The following is an 18,903-nucleotide window of genomic DNA, read 5'->3' on the forward strand; positions in this document are numbered from 1 at the left end:
TATCCAACTGCTTGTACAGGGCTTATTTCACCCCTATTATCATTTTGTGCACTCACACACTCCTTTTGGCCACCCCCTGATGTCTCTCTGCCTCCTGATCTCCCACCAGCAATGTTCTCTATGTTCTCAGGGAAATTTCATGCTGCCGTGGTACAGTCTTGTATCCTGGACCTGTGTCTCTCAAAGTATGTTCCATAAAACAGCAGTCCCACAAGATGGTCCTCAAAAAAATGAAAAGGGGTCCTATGCTTAAATAAGTTTGGGAAATGCATATTATAGCCACCTCATGGAGATTTGCTGTGTCCATTAAAGCACATGCCCATTAAACACATGAAAGCATCTCCCAAACTACAGAATAACTTCATTCCTTTAAGGAAATCATGTGTATCCATTAACGTCTTGCTAACTATTGTTACATGGACCAGAATTTTGGTACGATGCCCTCAATGTATTTTTCTTCTCCCACCACCCCCCACCTTCCCCACTTGCCCTAACTGGAGCCTGATACCCCCTGAAAATTTTTGAGCACATTGATCCTCTGGCTCAGTCAGGGAAGCCCTAATGGTCCCTGCTTTTGGTCTTGCCTCTTCCCCAACCCTACCCTGCCCTGCCTCTCTGGAAGGGGATCAGTGCTACTTCTAGAACATCAGACTGTCCCCTCCCTCTTTATCCTCTTTATACCTATCCTGTAGCTCTTGGCAACAAAGCCTCACATGCACAGGCCCACGGAAGGAATGTGATGAGTAAAGGAATACCAGCACCTTTTCAAAACTTGGCTACTTGTGTCTCATACCCTCTGGGATCCACCTCCATAATGCACACTGACTTCAGCAGGGAGGATTCTCATTCTTCATCCTTGTGTATCATGCTCTGTAGTTTCAGCACCATATCAACTATCCACCCAATCCTACACCTTCATGGCTTCTCAGCCTCCTTGAGAAGCTGAGGGGACATTGAATTTAGGCCATGAATATCTACGACCTTAACCCTTGATATGTGCATCCATGGACTTAGCCTCTTACCTTTGATCCTTTCTGGTGTTCTCCTATAAGTTGGGAAAGGATGGATTTCAGATGAGCAAAACATCTGTCCCCTCTTCTCTGGGAACTCATGATCCAGTAGGACATTTCCTACCTGCACTGGGCCCTCTCCACTAATGCATGCATTAGTTTTATTCTGCTCTCAGGTTAGAACCTAACATAGATACGATGGCTAGACCTCCCAAAAGAGGTCTCACTGTGCCCCAGTTCCCTGCCTCATTCCTTTTAGCCTACCTCATACACAGTCCTGCTGTTCATTCTCTTGGGACGCTGATCAGTGATGGTCTTCTCCCCTTTCTCCCAGCACCTCGAACCTATCCTGATCCTTGACAGGTGACCTCATTTGCTATTTCACCTAAAGAGCAGTGTCCCCCAGGCAGGCTGAATTTCTCCCACTCTTTCATTTATTTGTTTCCTCCTCCCTCTCTGAGTTGTATCAGCCTGCTTCAGAGAAGGGGACAGGACCCCTCTTCTTGCACCAGCTCTGAGGCCTTGTTCTACCCATTGTCCCACTCTTTCCAGCACAGTGATTCTCTTTTACTATGCCCCTTCCTCCTCTGCTTCCTACACACTTGCAAAGTCATCTCCTTTCTGAGAAACACCTGGCTGATCCTGCTGCCCCCTCTTGAATCCTTCTCCATGCTTACTGAAGGGACCGGGCTGCCCTGACCCAGGCTTTCTCCTTTCCCTCCCTTTCCTCTGCCATCTGGAACCTTCCCCAGCCATATTTATGAAACTCTTATTTCCAAGGGCAGAACTAGCTCTAGCTCAGGAAGGACAGTTCCAACAGTCCTACAAAGTCCATAGTGAGTCTTTGCCAAACAAGCCAGTCTTGGTACTCCATGTTCTCATGGCTCTACTGTGTCTACGGAAAGTCAGGAAGAAAGGCGACAACTGCAGTTAAAACCACCCAAGAGTGAAAATCCTTAGGATGGTTCATGGCTAGAGAGGAAGGTTGTGGGTACAAGGGCTGCTCCCAGCTTTTGGGATGTAATGCCCCCGATTTCGAATCCAAGAGACCACCAAGGAGCCAATACCGATGCAAACGCATGAGGGTTTATTTGCAGGCTCGAGCTTGGGCCCGAGTATACCCGACACAGCGGAGCAGGGACTTGGACCCCTAGGTTAAGAGGCGTAGCAGTTTTATAGGGGCCAGTGGTCAATGAGATTGTAACACACACAGAAAGTTGCACATTCATGTCAGTCCACACGCAGGTGGCCAATTGAGTTACAATTTACCCTATAGTAACTGTTTGAACTAGCCTATCACTCTGGTCTGAATTGACGCGCAAGTTTGGTGAGCAAAAGGCAGGGTTTACATTCTTTGGCGGTTAGGGGTTCCACATTCCTAAATGAACCGGTTTCCAGTAAGGGTGTGCTCAGCGGCTTGACTAGGGTGGGGGAATGTCTTACGCAATAAGTAGGTCATGTGGGGGTTATACATGAGATGGTGGGTGTAGCACAAAATGGAGTTAGTCTTGCTCTGCTTGTCCAGGGGTAGGGGATTTTTGTTAAATTCCTTGGGTCCCACAGGGAAACCTTCCATTTAATCCTTCTGCTTCCTTTTCCTCATGTGGAAGGCAGTTGGGAAATGGGGATCATTTCCAAGGTAGATGAGTTGGGGTGGTTTTTCATACAAAGAACCATGGAATGGAATGTCTGGTATGGAAGGTCTGGAACTAGGGGCCCAGGTCCCACTCTGTGGTGTGTCTACACAAATCGCCCTGCTGTGGGGCTGGAAGTGGGGGTGGTACTGCTGAAATGTTTTCTCATCAGGGCACGTCCCTCACTGGCCTGATCTTGTTTGATCCTTTTCTCTTTGCAGTCTTCCTATTTCCTCCTCAGGAGTATCCTGGAGTGGTTTAGGTTTTGTTTGTCGAGCTTCCCTTCTGTCTGTATGACTTCTGGACCCCACAATCAGAGGGAAACATTATTCATGAACTCACACTTGGGTGGGGACCCTGGGAGGCTCTGCCTTTCCTTGAAGAGCTCCTTATTCAGAGGGCTGAGCTTTAAGCTTCTTTTCTAGTATTGGTGATGGCCATGCCACTTCCTCCCCCTTCTTGAATTGTATCCCCTTGTGGTCCCCACTCTGGAGGATGTCAGGCAGCTGCCTGGGATGTGTGCAAGAGTCTGTGATCATGACAGGGGTTTTCTGTGCATAATAACCAGTGCCTGTAAGGATGTACCTTAGCTTTGTCCTCTGTGGCCCTCCTGAGAAACTTGGCCCTGCTTCCTAATCATAGCACCCATTAAAGAATAAATCTTTAAATCCTATAATAAATAGTGAAAAGAAAGTTTAGAAAAAAGAAGAAAAAGCAACCATGTAAAATCCCAGCCGTCTAATAGCAACAATGATTATCATTTCACTATACTCCTTCCTGCTTGTTTTAATGTGATATTGAGAAAACATTTTATAATCATAGTGTGTACATATGCATTTGCCATGATTAAGACCTTGAGCATCCTTGTTTCTGATCAAGATTCCTGTACTCCTCTAGCAGGAGTGACAGGTGGTACCTCAGGCAGGCAGACAGGCAGGGGTGGAATCTTGACTGTGTAGAAAGCACTTAACATCTTTTCTATGAATCTGAAAATCTCCCAGCAGTGATGTCCTGGATGGATGCTTTAAGGGTTTCTCACTACAGTAGTCAGTTCATCTTGAGCACTTCTACCTCACAGAGGTTTGCAAAGAGAAGTGAATTGAAGGTTAAATTTTCAAAGACCATAACACATTCGATAGCTTGTTTTCTCAATGAGAGCAGTCACCACCACCTTCATTATCATCTCACAGTTGTGGAGAGCTTTATGTTTTAAAGTGCTTCCCCATCAGTCCTTGTGGCAACCCTGTAAGATGCTCATCATTATTTTCAGGTGCACTTTGCAAATGAGGTGTCAGAGAAGTCAAAAAGTCTTGCCCAAGGTTACACATGTTAGCTACATCCAAACTCCATACCCTTCACCTAACCAGTGACTGCATTTCTCCGGGCACCATATTTCTGCCTGTTTCATCCAGCACTCAGATGGAATTCTTTTTTCTGTGCAGCATGCTTTCCAGCTGGTTTTCTTAACCGCCCTCCTCTTCCTCCCTACAGGGGGCCGTGATAAGCGAGGTGGACCCATTCTGACCTTCCCTGCTCGCAGCAATCATGACAGAATAAGACAGGAAGACCTGCGGAAACTCGTGACCTATTTGGCCAGTGTGCCAAGGTAAGGTGAAGGGGAAATATCCTGCCGGGGAGTGGGGAGCTGGGCTCGTGTGAGTGAGTTGGAATGAGCCTCCATCCCAGCCCGGGCAGTTGTTTCTGCCCTTGGAGTGGATTCTAATTATTCCTGGAACAATGTCACCCATTGTTCACCTTGTTCTCATCATTCCCATTGTTACTGCTGGGATCCATATGAATGGAGTAGGAGCCCTGGGCAGAGGTGAGGACCAGGACAGGGCCTGGAGTGGAGACTCTGTGGCCTGGGGAAGAGGGTGGGAAGCTGCTGTTTTCCTTAGGGAAGTAGGAAGTTAGCTGAGTCCACCTTGGCTTGTGCAATGGATTGTTTTCAAAACTTATGGCTTGTGAATATGGTTTATGGCTTTTGGAGTTTGGGACAAATAACCCCACTTGAATCATACAGTTAGACTCAGCCCTCAGTCCAATCTAGATCACACATTTTCAGCAGGGTTAATATTGTCTCTAAGGAGGATGAAAATTGGTTCTTGGTGTGGGGGGTAGCAAAAACCTGTCCTTTTATGTATTAAGCACAGGTATATATACGGTACCTAAAAAGGTATACAATATATTCACGGCATTAAATGTTCATTGACTGTGACAATTGAGGAAGGAAGCATAGAAAAGTTCTTTTGGGGGCAGGGAACGATGATTATTTTAACAGGTTGAGAAACATTGGTTTCCAAGTGTTTCCTGGTGGTGCTGGCCATGGAGGTGGTGGAGAGAGACGTGTTGAGGCCATGGTCTGTATCTTTTAAGAAGGGAGAATAAAGGCCTTTGTAGACTCAGAGAATCACGGAATGTGAATGCTGGAAGAGCCCTGAGAAGCTGTCTAGGCAACTACATGTTGTGCTCTGCTTAGGAATTAGGGTCAGTAGGGATGAGAGCTGCTCACCGGGCATCAGTATCAGTGGCTGGCCTAGAACTCTGCCTTCCTGACTCCTGATCCAGGGCTCTCCTGTCCTTGCACTTGGACAGAGAGATTTCTGTTCTCTGCCACTTAATGGAGCTGGAGCCTGTCAAGTGTTTCTTGTGGCAAATGAGAAGTGGTACTTTGGGCCTTCAAAATCTTCTTGTCTCTGTGCATTTTATAGGAGAATTAGTAAATTATAGACAGGAGCTCCATATTCAGCTCTGCCTCTGCTAGGAGACCTTGGATAATTGTTGTAAGCGCTGATTAGTTCTTGAAGCAGGTGTCAAATGAGGCAACAGCTAGATCTCAAAGTGCTATGAGGGAGACAAATGTAAAGGGATTGGTGGATGGTGATGGGCAGGTGGTAAAGGAGTTTTAAGAGCAGGCATCAAGTGCTTGGGAGGATATTGAATAGAATGGGGAGCCCTGAAGAGCCCCAGGCAGAAGGCTGTGAACAAATAGATGTTGAATAGTGTCTATTTTTTTTCTTTATGATATCCGCTGGAGACCAGAAAAAAAGATAAAAGGTCTTAAGTTCCAACAAAAGGGACTTGGGTTCTATGCAAAGAAGAACTTCTAAACTTGGAGTGCAAGAGTCTTTGGATGAGGAATAGAATAGAATACTTTTTTTTTTTCTTGGAGGTCTTTGGAGAGAAGAAATATTCCCATCTGTCTCAGAGGCAAGGAGATGGACTAAATAACCCATGATTGATGTAGGTAATTTAGCAATTTAGTCATCTAGGGGCTAAGCAGTTTTAAAAGCACCTTTCCCAAGTACACTACTATCAGGCATAAAACCAGACATTTTCTAAAGCAATTTACAAGAAAAGTTTTCATGGAGACCCATGATGAACTCTTAGTTCTTTCAGAGCCAGAAGAAATTGGGGTCCCAGGAGATACGAAAGGTATATTTTTTTCCTTTCTGGTATGTTTATCACATCCCTGCAGCTAATGTACACTTACCTTCTACAGAATAGAAGGTAAAAGAGTTTGAAGAACACTTTTCTTCATTCTGATTTGTTAAGCAAAGATAGGACAGAATAGATTGGAAGCAGTTAAAAGGAAAGATTTCTGCTGGGTGAAGGGGAATGAAACCCAAGAGGGGCGAAAGGAAGGTCACAGATAAGGAGAAACAATACATTATCATTGAAGGAGTATACTAGATGGTAGCTCTTTGCCTCTCAGAGGGTGGTCTCAGGCATTGCCCCTGAGAACAGAAGAGGTTCTTCACAGGTTCTGGCAGGTGGGGGGCAGGACTCCTGTTGCTACCTTCAGTGGGAAGGATTTTCCTTGGAGTTCTGCCACCTCTGTCCCAAGGGCTCTTGTTAAGGAGGATTGTGAGTACCTGGCAGGCTGCAGAGTTTACCAACTAGTCATGCCACTCATGTCCCCAAGTTCACATATGACTACTGTTGGAAGCAAAACCTGGAACAGAATTGTTCTAAAGACACTGAAGTCTAGGGAGGGAAACTGAAGAACTTAGTGGGTCAGATAATATTTGCCACTCTTCTGCTAACCACAGGTTTGGGAAAGAAGGGAAACTGTGAAAATGAATAGTTAGATGAGGTCAATGATACTGATGAGAAGAAATGATCTATTCTGGGTCATGGCCCAGGAAGCTAAAAGACAGGCTCCTTTTGGGGTGGAGTGTGCTCTACAGACTGGTGTAATCATCTGTAGGTGACATTTGACATTTACTTATTCATGCATTCATTCATTCTTTCTTTATTTAACAAATATTTAGAGGCTCTGTATGCCAGGCTGACTGAGTGTTCATGGTGAGCAGGAAAAGATATTTTGATAAAGTTAGGTAAAACCTGGATATTTCCCTACCTTGTACAAACCAGTAAGAATAAAGGGCAGTGCAATATATGACTGTGCTGGTAGCATAAGAGATGAGCTGGCTAAAAGAAGGCAGGCAAATAAGGACCAGTAAGTGATGAAAGAAGATCCTGAAATCTAAGGAATGAGTCATCTTGACGGCCATTTCTGGCACTATTCTAGAAAAGATGATTAAACAGATGGTTGTGGTAATTTATAAATGAATGGGAAGAAATAGTCCCACCATCCTCTGTGAAGGCCAGGCCACATCTGGACCACTGCATTCAACTCTGCAACACTGAACTCTGCCAGTCCATTTTTAAATTTTTAAAAAAATTTTTTAAATGTTTATTTTATTTTTGAGACAGAGAGAGACAGAGCATGAACGGGGGAGGGTCAGAGAGAGAGGGAGACACAGAATCCGAAGCAGGCTCCAGGCTCCAGGCTCCCAGCTGTCAGCACAGAGCCCGACGCGGGGCTTGAACTCACAGACCGCGAGATCATGACCTGAGCCGAAGTCTGATGCTTAACCGACTGAGCCACCCAGGCGCCCCTTTTAAATTTTTTTTAAATGTTTATTTATTTTTGAGAGAGAGAGGGAGGGAGGGAGAGAGGGAGGGAGGGAGAGAGAGAGAGAGAGAGAGAAAGAGAGAGAGAGAATGAGTGGGGGAGAGGCAGAGAAACAGGGAGACACAGAATCTAAAGCAGGTTCCAGGCTCTGACCTGTCAGCACAGAGCCAGCACGGGGCTCGAACTCATGAGTTGTAAGGTCATGACCTAAGCTGAAGTGGGACGCTTAACTGGTTGAGTCACCCAGGTGCACCTCTGCCAGTTGGTTTTAAGAATGCTGTTGACCACTTAGAGTATTGTCAGGGGAGCAGCGTATGAAAGAATCCACAAACTGGGTGTCTCTGTAGTTGAAGGATTGAAGGATGTTTTCTGGCAGGAATGAAAATGGAAGAACAGTGATTCCTGACTTCAGGTGTCAGGAGAGCTGTTGCAAAGAGGAGGGAGCAGGCATGGTCCCTGCTGCATCAATGGGTAGAAGTGAAGAAAGAACCTGCCCACCTGGGAGCTGTCCAGCAGTAATGCTGCTGCCCCTGGAGAAACTGGGTGGGCTTTCTGTCAGCTGGAGACTGGGTGACCTTCTGTTAGGGATACTGTAGGAAGAATTCCTCCATTGGGCTGGAGGCTGGATTAGATCATTTCTAAGATTTCTTGCCCCGAATTTTGTGTTTCTATGATATTGGGGGAAAAATGCATCATAAAATCTAGGACCTCAAAACAGAGTACTATTACCCCCACTAACATACACGTCATTTCTCAGGCTCACTAAATAAGTTAGGGCCTGGAATTTCACTTCAGATGATGTCTACATCTGAAATCCTGAGAGAACTGCTTTCTAGTTCCTTTGGACTCTGTGGGAATTTGGGGGCATCACATGGGACCAAGGATCATCCTGGAGTGTGACAGTTTGGAACAGTCCTGCTTACTCTTTTGGGATCCATCTTGGCAGGAATTAAGTTTTTTCCAACTTCCCTTTTGTGCCTCTGATGGCTTTGAGCACCCATCTCCAGGATCTTCTCCATGCTTTCTGTCATCTTGTTTTGAGGAATCACAGACTAGCAGTGTGGGAAGGGGCCTGAAAGGTCTTCCGGTTCAACTTGCTAATAAGTCCACTTACTAAATTCAACAATGTTTACTGAGTGCCTACTATGAGCCAGGGCCTGGATAGGCATCTTGGTGGGCTCTTGTGTTATCTTTTCTGACTGTCATCCATGCTATACTTAGCTAGCTTTTTTATCCTGCTCTGCTATCTGTTTGCAGCTACTTGTACATGAAAGGAACAGAAGGCAAATACTCAGATACAATCAACTGATGAATTTTCCTAGAAATTGAGGGACAGGATAGAAAATGTAGCCTGAGAGTAAATAATTGCCCAGGCAGAGCTCACAGTGTGGATAATCTACTCACCGTGATTATTGAGAGTTGAACAAATGCTTGAAATAGGAAATTCTAAGTATCTAGTAAAAAAAAAAAAACCTGGATTATTTTATTGCATTGAATTTCTCCTCTTCATCGTCCTTGTTATCCTGCTTTGTCATGACCATCTTTCTGCTACTTCTAAGGGCACTGATTGTTAGCCCCTTGATGTGTCTGCCACTTAATTCTGCTCTTAGCAGGGCAGCTGAGATGTTAAGTGTTCTGGCAAGAATTGCAGATATCATACTGGTGAGGAGAAATGACAAGAAATTAAGATGGGATATTCTGTAATGCCAATCAAACCAAAGTGCCAATATTCACAGCTTATTATTTGATAACACTTGCTCTTGTTCTACTGACTTCAGCAAGAGATAAATTGGGCTTATAGCCAGCACTGTCTTTGTACAGCATCACCAGAAAATAGAAATATGCAGAATGAGCCAGAAAGACAGTTAAAAGATGAGGAGGTAAAAACTGCAAGGGTTTCCTCCCACTATATTCAGCCTGAGAGAGCCCAAGCTATCCAAACTATAATCACTGAGTGCGTCTTATTGCAAGGGCCTGTTGAGATGTGTTGTTGGCATTCTGTCCTTTGTTCTGAGATTATCAATTAAAGGAGGAGGTAGGGAGTAGTGACAGGAGGTCCAGAAAATAGGACCAATGAGAACATTGTCCAAAACTTATGCCTTTTCACATTCATTTTAAATTTATTTTGTTGCTTATGTATAGAGGGCTTATAATTTTTATTACAGTTCCCAGATTCTACACAAATTGAGCAATAACAGTTAAGTGTCCCTATTGTTAAGCTGTGTGTAACACAAGTCCTGAAGAGCAAATAGTGTTCTACTCTGCTGCTAAGGAGTGTAAAATCACAACAGTAACTACCCTCATTAGTGATCACTCTCCTTGGAGCTGTGCAGACCTTCCAACAAAGGGAAGAGAAGCGTCCTAGGATGGCAGAAGATACTGAGGTTCAGATCCCAGCTCTATCACTACTCAGTAAGGAAGCTAAGGGCCACTCAACCTGGGTAATCTGAGAAGAGATTAAGGAAGGTACAATTTATAGTCATGCAGGCAGGGCACAGGGAAACCAGCAAGGTTTGGATTCCCAAGTTATACCAGGGCTAGAAACAATAGGGAGGGGAGATGTTACTGCTTCTAGCCCTGGGCAAGATGATCAACAGTTCTTAGAATCTGGAGAGAGACGGCTGTGTGAGAGGGCCACCTGACAGGAGCTGTGGCTATGGGTGATTCCATGATGGGGAGCAAGGGGAATCCAGACTCTTAACTTCACTGTCCTTTCATTCTCTGACCTCCTGTCATCGTTTGTCATTGACTGAATGCAACCAAAGCCAGGTAAGCCCATTGATGCAGTCCATGTGGGTCAGCCTCCTAGGGCGTCGGCTTGAGGGGAGAGGATGCAGAATGGATTTGGAGGGGCAAATGGAAGGTATTTGGCATGGGGTGAGACCTGGGGCATATTATTCAGTATTTCTGAGTCTAATGTTCTGATTTTTAATTTAGGAAAAGAATGCCCATCTCACAAGTGTGTGGTGAAGAATTATCTAGCAATCTCTCTGTAGCACCCAGGCACTCAGTACTTCTTAGTCTGTCTCCTAAAGTATAATAATAATAATTATTATACTTTATATATATAATTATATATATAATAATAATAATTATTATTATTATCCTGTATATACACATGCACATATAGTAATATTTGTTACCTATTAAGAAATAGATATAATGTATATGTAAGTTATGAAGCATAATAATAAAATGAACATCTGAGAGCCCACTCCTCAACTTTAAAAGTAGAATGTCACCTGTAGTGACATTTGAGGCTACCTGTGGCTACCTGAAGCTACCTGTGGCTCCTCCCCACCATGAACCCCCCTTCCCCACCCCCCACCCCCCACCCCCCAGAAACAACCATTACTCTGAGTTTTGTGTTTATCCTCTTGCTTTTTTGGTATAGTTTACCACATGTTTTCATAAACAATATGTTGTTTAGTTTTGCTTGTTTTTTTTAAAATTTATTTTTACATTTATTCATTTTTGAGAGAGAGAGAGAGTGTGTGAGCAGGGGAAGTACAGAGAGAGAGGTAGACACAGAATCCAAAGCAGGCTCCAGGCTCTAAGCTGTCAGCACAGAGCCTGCTGTGGGACTTGAACCCACAAACTGGGAGATCATGATCTGAGCCGAAGTTGTACACTTAAGCAACTGAACCACTCAGGCGCCCCTAGTTTTGCTTGTTTTTGAGTTTTACACAAAGGGTATCATACCATATGTAGTTTTCTTTGACTAGATTTTTAAACTACTGTGGTATTCAACAACATGGATGAATTTTCAGATGTGATTTTAAGGGGGAAAAGACAATGTGTCCAACCCCTGGAATTGATCTATTAAGTAATAAATAAATGCTAGCAATTATTATTTTTAACCTACATTATTGTGCTGTTATAAGTATTTGATATGCATAACTTTGAGGTGAGTATGTTTATTTCCTATTTTACATATGAGGGGACTGTGGCTCCAAGAGGTTAGGTAACTTGCCTAGGGACATAGAGCCAGTATAACAAGAAGCTAGGTGCTTTAGCACCAGAGCTTGAACTTTTATCCACTGAAGGGATGAGGAGCCAGAGTAAGGGAGGCCATGGTGATGGAGTGCAGGGGACACATCTGGGGAGAGTAGGATGGGCTAAAGATTGGATTGGAACAGGACAATGGAAGAGGGTGGTAAGGAGATGAGGGGGCCTACAGGTGTAATGATGGTGGGCAGCAATGGTCTGTACATCAAACCTGCTTTCTCTAAGGTTCTCTTTGGATTCTAAGTGTGAAGGTTGCTGCAGGTGTGGAATGCAGATGGCGATTGCCTCACACCTGGTTTCTACTGGTTAAGGCAGCCATGGTGACTGTGGATGTGCTGGACAATGGTGGTGGTTGTGGGGGGTGCCTCAGAATTTCTCCCCCAGGAGCAGATGTGTAAATGCTCCTTATTTATGCTCATCTGTGGATGATAGTCAACTATGCTTTAGTGACCACATAATACCAAGAGATGTAGTGAAAAAGCAGAAACACTTAAGACCATGGACACTATTTAAAGAGATAAGTAGGGGCACCTGGGTGGCGCAGTCGGTTAAGCGTCCAACTTCAGCCAGGTCACGATCTCACAGTCCGTGAGTTCGAGCCCCGCGTCAGGCTCTGGGCTGATGGCTCAGAGCCTGGAGCCTGTTTCCGATTCTGTGTCTCCCTCTCTCTCTGCCCCTCCCCCGTTCATGCTCTGTCTCTCTCTGTCCCAAAAATAAATAAACGTTGAAAAAAAAATTAAAAAAAAGAAAACCATTTCTTTATTATAGAAAGTAAGTGCAGAAAAATATAAAGAATTAAAGAAAATACTTTAATCATGTACTGTATCATATAGAGATAAGGACAGTTAATATATTGAAATATTTCCTTCCTGTCTTTTTTATTTAGAGCTTTTAAAAAAACAGAATTGAATTATTGCTTATTTAATTTCCTTCTTGTTTTATTCGACTCGACATTATACCAGAAGAATATTTTCCTAACATTCAAGACTTTTTATGCATAGTAGTGTGTATTGAAATGTACCATATTTTAATTGACCCTATCATTAGGCATCTAAGTTATTTTCAAAATTTCATTGCTATATAAACTCTCAGTAAACACCTTTGTGTGTAAACTGTTGTCTACTTTTTAGATAGTTTCTTTGGGATAGATTTATGGCAATCAGACATTTTTTAAAGGCTAGTGATTCACATTGCCACATTGCTTTCCAAATTTCCCAATTTATATATCCAGTATGCCTTGCCTTAGACTTCCAAGTCTTGAAATTTCTCCAGATTTGTTTATTTGCTCATCAATAACCAGGCCCCACTGTGCAAACATTGTTATCACTATCATCAGGAAACCCTAATGTAGTTCCATGTGTTACAGACTTAAGTCTGATCCTGGATTTGAAAAGACTAAAGGAGTCGGTCACAGGGCCTGCCCTTTGGGGGTCTGTCAGGTCTTTTTATTTTCCTGAACTAATAGGCCTCTTAATGGGGACCATACATTAAAGTTTGGACCTGATATGAAATCTAGAAGGACTTAATTGCTTTTTGCCCACGGTGAGTTTTTAGTTTTGCCTTTGGATGTGTTTCAGCTCCTTGGCTGGTTGTACAGTCAGTTCTTGGCTTGGCCTAAAGTGGTTGTTAACCTCCTCTGTGCTCATCTGAACTGAGGTCCTTATCTGCCTTCTAAGTTAGGTCTCCTTGGAGTTTTTCTCTGGGCAGCAATGGTGAATGAACTCAGGTGTAGCCCTACATTTTCTGCTTTAGGCTGCTGAAGGTTATGGCTCACCAACAGCAGGCTGATTGGGAAGCTGACATTTCTGGTGCTGCCTTGATTAGGTACATTTTAACATGTGAGGTGAAATAAGTCCCACTACATTCAGGTTTTTCTGGAATTCATGCTAGGGAATCAGGATGATTTAAATTTAGTTCTGATTTATTTGTCAATGCTGGAAATAATATAGACCTGAATATAGATGGACCTGAATGTAGATGCTGGAGAGACAGCCTAGCACTGGGGAAGAAGGATGTATTTTTCACTTAGCGGATTCTAGACTTGAGGCTGTTTTTCCCTTCTCTACCATATGATTATTTTTTTTACATGTTTTGTATTTCTTGCTTTACCTATCATTGGTTAGGTATTATGTGCCCTTTACTGGTGTTTGGGGTTGTGTACATTTTTAGGTATATATGACATTTTATGTTATAAAACTAATTTTGTAGAGAGATTGTCCTTATTATATACAAGCTGCCAAGTTAGGCATGCTGCCACCAAGTGGTGGAGTACCTCTGCTCAGCTACCCAAGGACACAGGTTGGTTTTATCAGAGGCTCTAAATGATAGTGTTCTGCTTGGGTTTTCAAGGCTTTACATTTTTATTAAAACACTGAAAATTAAGTAAGCAGTAAGTAATAATTTTTTTTCCAACTACAAAATGGGTTTAATATAATCTTTCTGATAATGTTAGTGCATATTCAATAAAGTTATGTTTGTGGAAATATTTAACTTGGGTATATACTAATTGCCATTTGAAACTGGGAATTTTATAGTGGTATTTTTTTAGGGAAAATGCATAAATAATGTGATATATCTATACCAATTCTTAACTTTCTTTTAAAAAGCTTCCTTTTTGTAATTTTTTCAAATTAAAAAAAAATCCTTCCCATTGGTTTGTCTTCAGTCTAAGGTAGATTGAAGTGACAGTGCCCCAAGCATAGAAGTACTTGGAACTTCTACTATCTCCCTTGCTATTTTCATCAGCCACAAACATTGAAGATAAAAGTCTTCATTTGTCTTTTCAAGCCTTGCCTTTTAGACACTGTTTTCTTTCTCTGAACACAAAAGACGAGAGTAAGAAAAACGCCACAACCTAGGGCTTTTTGTTGCTGAAAGTATAACCCTGGTGAATATACTCACTAGTTGCAAAAAATTTCTGTACCAGTTTGCCACTGTAGCTTTTACTAAAAGAAGAATGTCTCCCCCTTGCCTGTTCCACTCCATCTCTTCTCTTCTTGGATTGCTTTAAATAAAAACACTTAAATTCTTAAAAGTTCAGCATCAATAACTTAAACAGAACAAATAATTTGAACAAAATTTGAAAAAGACTTTTGAATCTAGAGAACTCATCATAAAGCTGTGATGGTCCCTGTCTCTTCTATAAGTTCTGACTGTCCACAAACCTTTCTCCTTGATGAATAGTGAGCTTCTTGAGGGCAGAAATGGCGAGTCTTGTTTAGTGAGTTTGTAGAGCAGTACCTAGCAAGTTGACAGAATTCCATTAGACTGGGAGCTCCCCCAGGGGAAAGGGCAGTGTCTTGTGCCTGGAACCCTTGGGGCCCTTGCCAACTTCTGTCTTCCAGACATGGAGTCAGTGAGGCCAGACCCAGGTTTCCTTTGGGATGTCGTCTTTCCTGTGTAACGGACTGTACCCACAGGGCATGGGTAGACTGGCTCTATGGCAGAAAGAAGGCAGGGCCCTTTGCCAGAGGATGAAGCATGGGGGAGCATGCGAGGGACCTGGGAGTGGACTCTGTCTCACCAAGGAGGAGTATTCCTGTTTCCAAGTTGAGCAAGTGTAACAGCCAGCCCCACTTGTCCCAAAACCCAGATAGGAGCACTTTGTCAGAGCTGTGGTGACTCAGCTAGGACAAATGCTTTTCTGGAGAATTTACTGACATATCCACGTGTGTGTTCTGATGGCCCTGCTTTGTCTTTTCTTTCGTCTCAGAGCCTCCCCTCTCCCTACCCCATCTGATTCTAGGTCAGACGAGCACCAGACTTCATTTTGAGAGCTACTCAAAACCCCCCAAACCAATGTTTTTCTCCCTCTCATCTCCTAGACTCTTCTGTGCCGTCTTGAGCTGGAAGTTCATCTGTTGTCATCCCTAGTAATTCATGGGCCAGGTCTTGCACAGAAACTCCTCTTGGCCTGGTACTTGAGGCCAGGTCTCAACCTAGTGCTGTGACTTGCCCCTCTCCCCTGATTCTCTGCCCAGGAAGGTAATGTGCACTTATCTCCCAACAGTAAGCTGTTTTCCTCTGCAAGAAACTCGGGCTTTGAACCCATTTCCTGAAAGAAAACTCCCTGTTTTGGACTTGGAGGAAGGCAAGAATCACTCCCACCCTTTACCAGCCTTGACCATGGTGGGGTGTTCTACTAGGACACCTGCCAATTGGTCGAGATTTCATTCTGTGCATACACAAGATGATTGTTTAGTTCTTATATATGTACCAACTCAGAGAGAATGGTCCAATAATCCTCTGGCTTTTTCAGGTTGCCCCTGAACTTATGGGCTAATGAGGGGACACCCAGTTCTTGCCCTTGGGACAACTCACAGTGTGTTTGAGGTTCTAAGGTCCACTGGAGAAGACAAAATTAACCATTTCAAGGCAATGGTTAAACAGGCATACCAGTTAAATGGACTTAACCAGAGAAGATTTATTGGACATGAAATTTGACCTAGATTTTTAAAAGAAGTAGGTGGATTCAAATCCTGGAGCTTGAGGCAGGAGGGGCTATAGAGGTCAGCCAGGCCAATTTCTTCACTTTAAAAGGGTAAAGTGCTGTCCAGAGAGTGCTCTGACATGCCCAGGGCTTCCCAGTTGGCCAGTGGTGTTGCTGGGACCAGTTGCTGCAACCTTACACTGACCCCTGACATGGGCAGAACCTGTGGGACAGCAGGTGACCCCCAGAGTGGCATGCACTGGAGGTCAGGACCTCCCCTGTGTCATAAGCAGAGGATTTTCCACTCACAGGTGAGCTTTCTAAGGCTCTGAGCTAGCTGCAGGTGGGAACAAAGACCTGTTGGAGCCCTGCCTATTTAGTGTCGAGTTCCAAACATGTCCCCCTCCCTCAGGTTTCCTCTGTCTGGCTCTCTGACCTCCCTTGCTGCTGTCAGGCTCCCCCTTGTGCCTAAGCCATTACAGGGTTTTTCTTCCATATACATCACAGGGATCTCATCAGTGCCCTTGGCCAGGGCACCTCCATCTGGGTGTCTGAGGGAAGGAAGGCTGGCTGCAGCACAAGGGCTTCCTGTGTTGGGAAGGAGGTCTCCTGTGTTGGTAGAACGTGGTGGGCATGCAGGAGTAGCTGTGTGAGGGGTAGCCGAGGGTGTCTGTGTTGGTAGGTTTGTTTGGGCATGTGTCTGCATGTGCTGTAGGCAAATAGCACCGGGCTTTCAAGAAAGTACCATTACTTGAGAAGGAGGAGGGGAAGGAGTGGAGGTGTGCACAGGCACGATTTGACCAAAGACGGTTTCCCAGAGGAAACGTGTGGTTTATTAATGAGGATTCTACCTGCCCTGCCAGGAAACCAGAGCCCAGCTGGAGAGTGGAGGGTCCCTTGCGAGGGTGGGGAGAGGTGACGGTGCAGCAGGCGGAGGAGAAGGAGTGGTGAGGGCAACAGGGATTGGGGTGAACAAGGAAGGCTGGCAGCACTGGCCCCACCTTTGCAGCCTCTCTTGGGCCCCCTCTCTTCTCTCTTTTCTTTCTCCCTGTTTTGGAAGAGTTTCCTGCATCTTTGTTGGGGTAACTGAGGGCACTGTGGTTAGTTAGACAGGAACAGGGGCTCCATCTTTGGTTTACTACCCACAGATTTTTGATCAGCGATTATAATGACATTTTTTAACATTAAAAGATACTGTTGTTCACCCGGCCTGACTATGGGAGAAAGATGGGGCAGTGGAAAAGGCCCGGGGAGCTTGGCCCTGGAGTCTGTCTGGAGAAGACAGGGAAAGGGGAGGGCTGTGTGGAGAGGTTGTGGTTTCCGTTTCCAGTCCGCTATTTCTTTTCCTCTGCTTGCTTTGGTTTCTGTTTTGTTTCTGCCTCATGTTCTGAATGCCCCAGAAGGAAAGGATGAACATCTCTGTGGGCACCGTGGGAAATGGGACAGGAGGCTGCTGCCGGGAAATAGTCACATCAGTTTCTATCCCAGCCTCCCTGAATGTGCCCCTCTGCCACTGTCCCTCTCTGCCAGCCAGCCCCAGACTTCTACAAGCAACAGTTCTGGTCCTTCTCTAAGACCTTCTAAGCTCTTCTTCCCCCTTCCAAGTGTCCTGCCCACAGGCCAGTCAGATTTAGAAAGTAAGGCCTCTTCCTTTGGTGAATGGAACGTGTGTTTGAGACTGTCAGGTGACCTGGCTGGTTAGCCGGGACACGAGGATTTGTGCAGCTAACCCAGGCTGGCCCCTCTGAGGTAGCCATGCTTTGGAAGGCTGGGTACTTTCACCTTGGTACTGCTGTCACCCATGCCATTTCCAGAACTCTCTTTGGGAGCTCCCTTCAGCCTGTGTCATTCTCTTTTGACTCTGAGCAGATTTGACTTTTTAGAAAGTGTTTTATTTAAAGGCAGCATCTAGGACAAGTCAGTAATGCAGATGTGAGGTCCTGCTGTGTTTTTTAGGCCATTAGACGTCTCATTGTATAGCCACATCTGGGGATACTTGGAGTAAGTAATCTTGGAAGCTGAGTCTGTGCTATTTAATATTTTACTACACCCTGGGTGGGGGTGGGGGAGGGGTGGCAGGTGGGAGAGGGGAAGAAAGACAATCAGCCACATCCTTGCTTTGGGCACATTTGCAGTCAGCATTGTTTGTTTGTTTGTTTGTTTAAACAGCTTCATTTGAGTGGAATTAGGGAATAGACTTTAAAGACTTGGAAAATGTTGGCCTTCTTCTTTTGTTCTCCAGTGTAAGGCTTCTCTGGGACTCTGACTTGGGCAGGAGTTGGGTTTGTTTTGGGGAAAGTTGGGCCCAGGGAACTGACAAAGAGGGAGCTCCTAGACCTGGAAATGGGCAAGGAAATCTGCAGAATCTTTACTGTAGTAGTGACTTAACCATGGTTGTACCTTTGAATTACCAGGGAACTTTTAAACACCACTAAGTCCAATCTCTGACCAATTAGTCAGAGTCTCCTCACTTTACAGAGGAGGAATTGAGGCTTTGGTTTAGAACAAAGCATTATTTTGACCTTTGTCCCCCAGCCCTGGCATCACAGCTCAGAGGCCCAGAGGCAAAAAATGTCTTGTTCAATGGGTAGAAAAGACACAAATTCTGTGGAATAATCATGACCTGGGAAAGTAGACAGTGTCTTCCAATAAAACAAACAAAAAACAAGAAACAAAGAAAAAAAAACCTCTGGATGGATTGACATGGATTCTGAGGAGACCTTGATGGTAGATGAACCTCCCATTGTGACAGAAAGCCACCTGATGGTGGACCATCACCTGTGAGCCAGGCAAGAGAGGTCCACAACAGGCCAGGGAGTCCTGCCACCTCTCAGAGCTCCTCTCTCCCACCTATCAGCCACCCAGCCATCCAGGAGCCCTCCACGTTTTGAAGGTGAGTTT

At 44.5% G+C, this 18,903-nt stretch overlaps 1 protein-coding gene across 20 annotated transcripts in view; it reads left to right on the forward strand.

Moving 5' to 3' along the window:
• Positions 1-18,903, forward strand: part of KALRN (kalirin RhoGEF kinase) — a 677,424-nt gene that overhangs the window by 204,190 nt on the left and 454,331 nt on the right. For all 20 annotated transcript variants that reach the window (XM_043594359.1, XM_043594361.1, XM_043594360.1 and 17 more), the window contains exon 3: positions 4,136-4,250. In XM_043594359.1, the coding sequence (XP_043450294.1) occupies positions 4,136-4,250 (115 nt within the window). The remainder of the gene's footprint in view (positions 1-4,135; positions 4,251-18,903) is intronic.

Source organism: Prionailurus bengalensis, chromosome C2 (genome assembly GCF_016509475.1).
Source record: "Prionailurus bengalensis isolate Pbe53 chromosome C2, Fcat_Pben_1.1_paternal_pri, whole genome shotgun sequence".
Classification (NCBI taxonomy): Eukaryota; Metazoa; Chordata; class Mammalia; order Carnivora; family Felidae; genus Prionailurus; species Prionailurus bengalensis.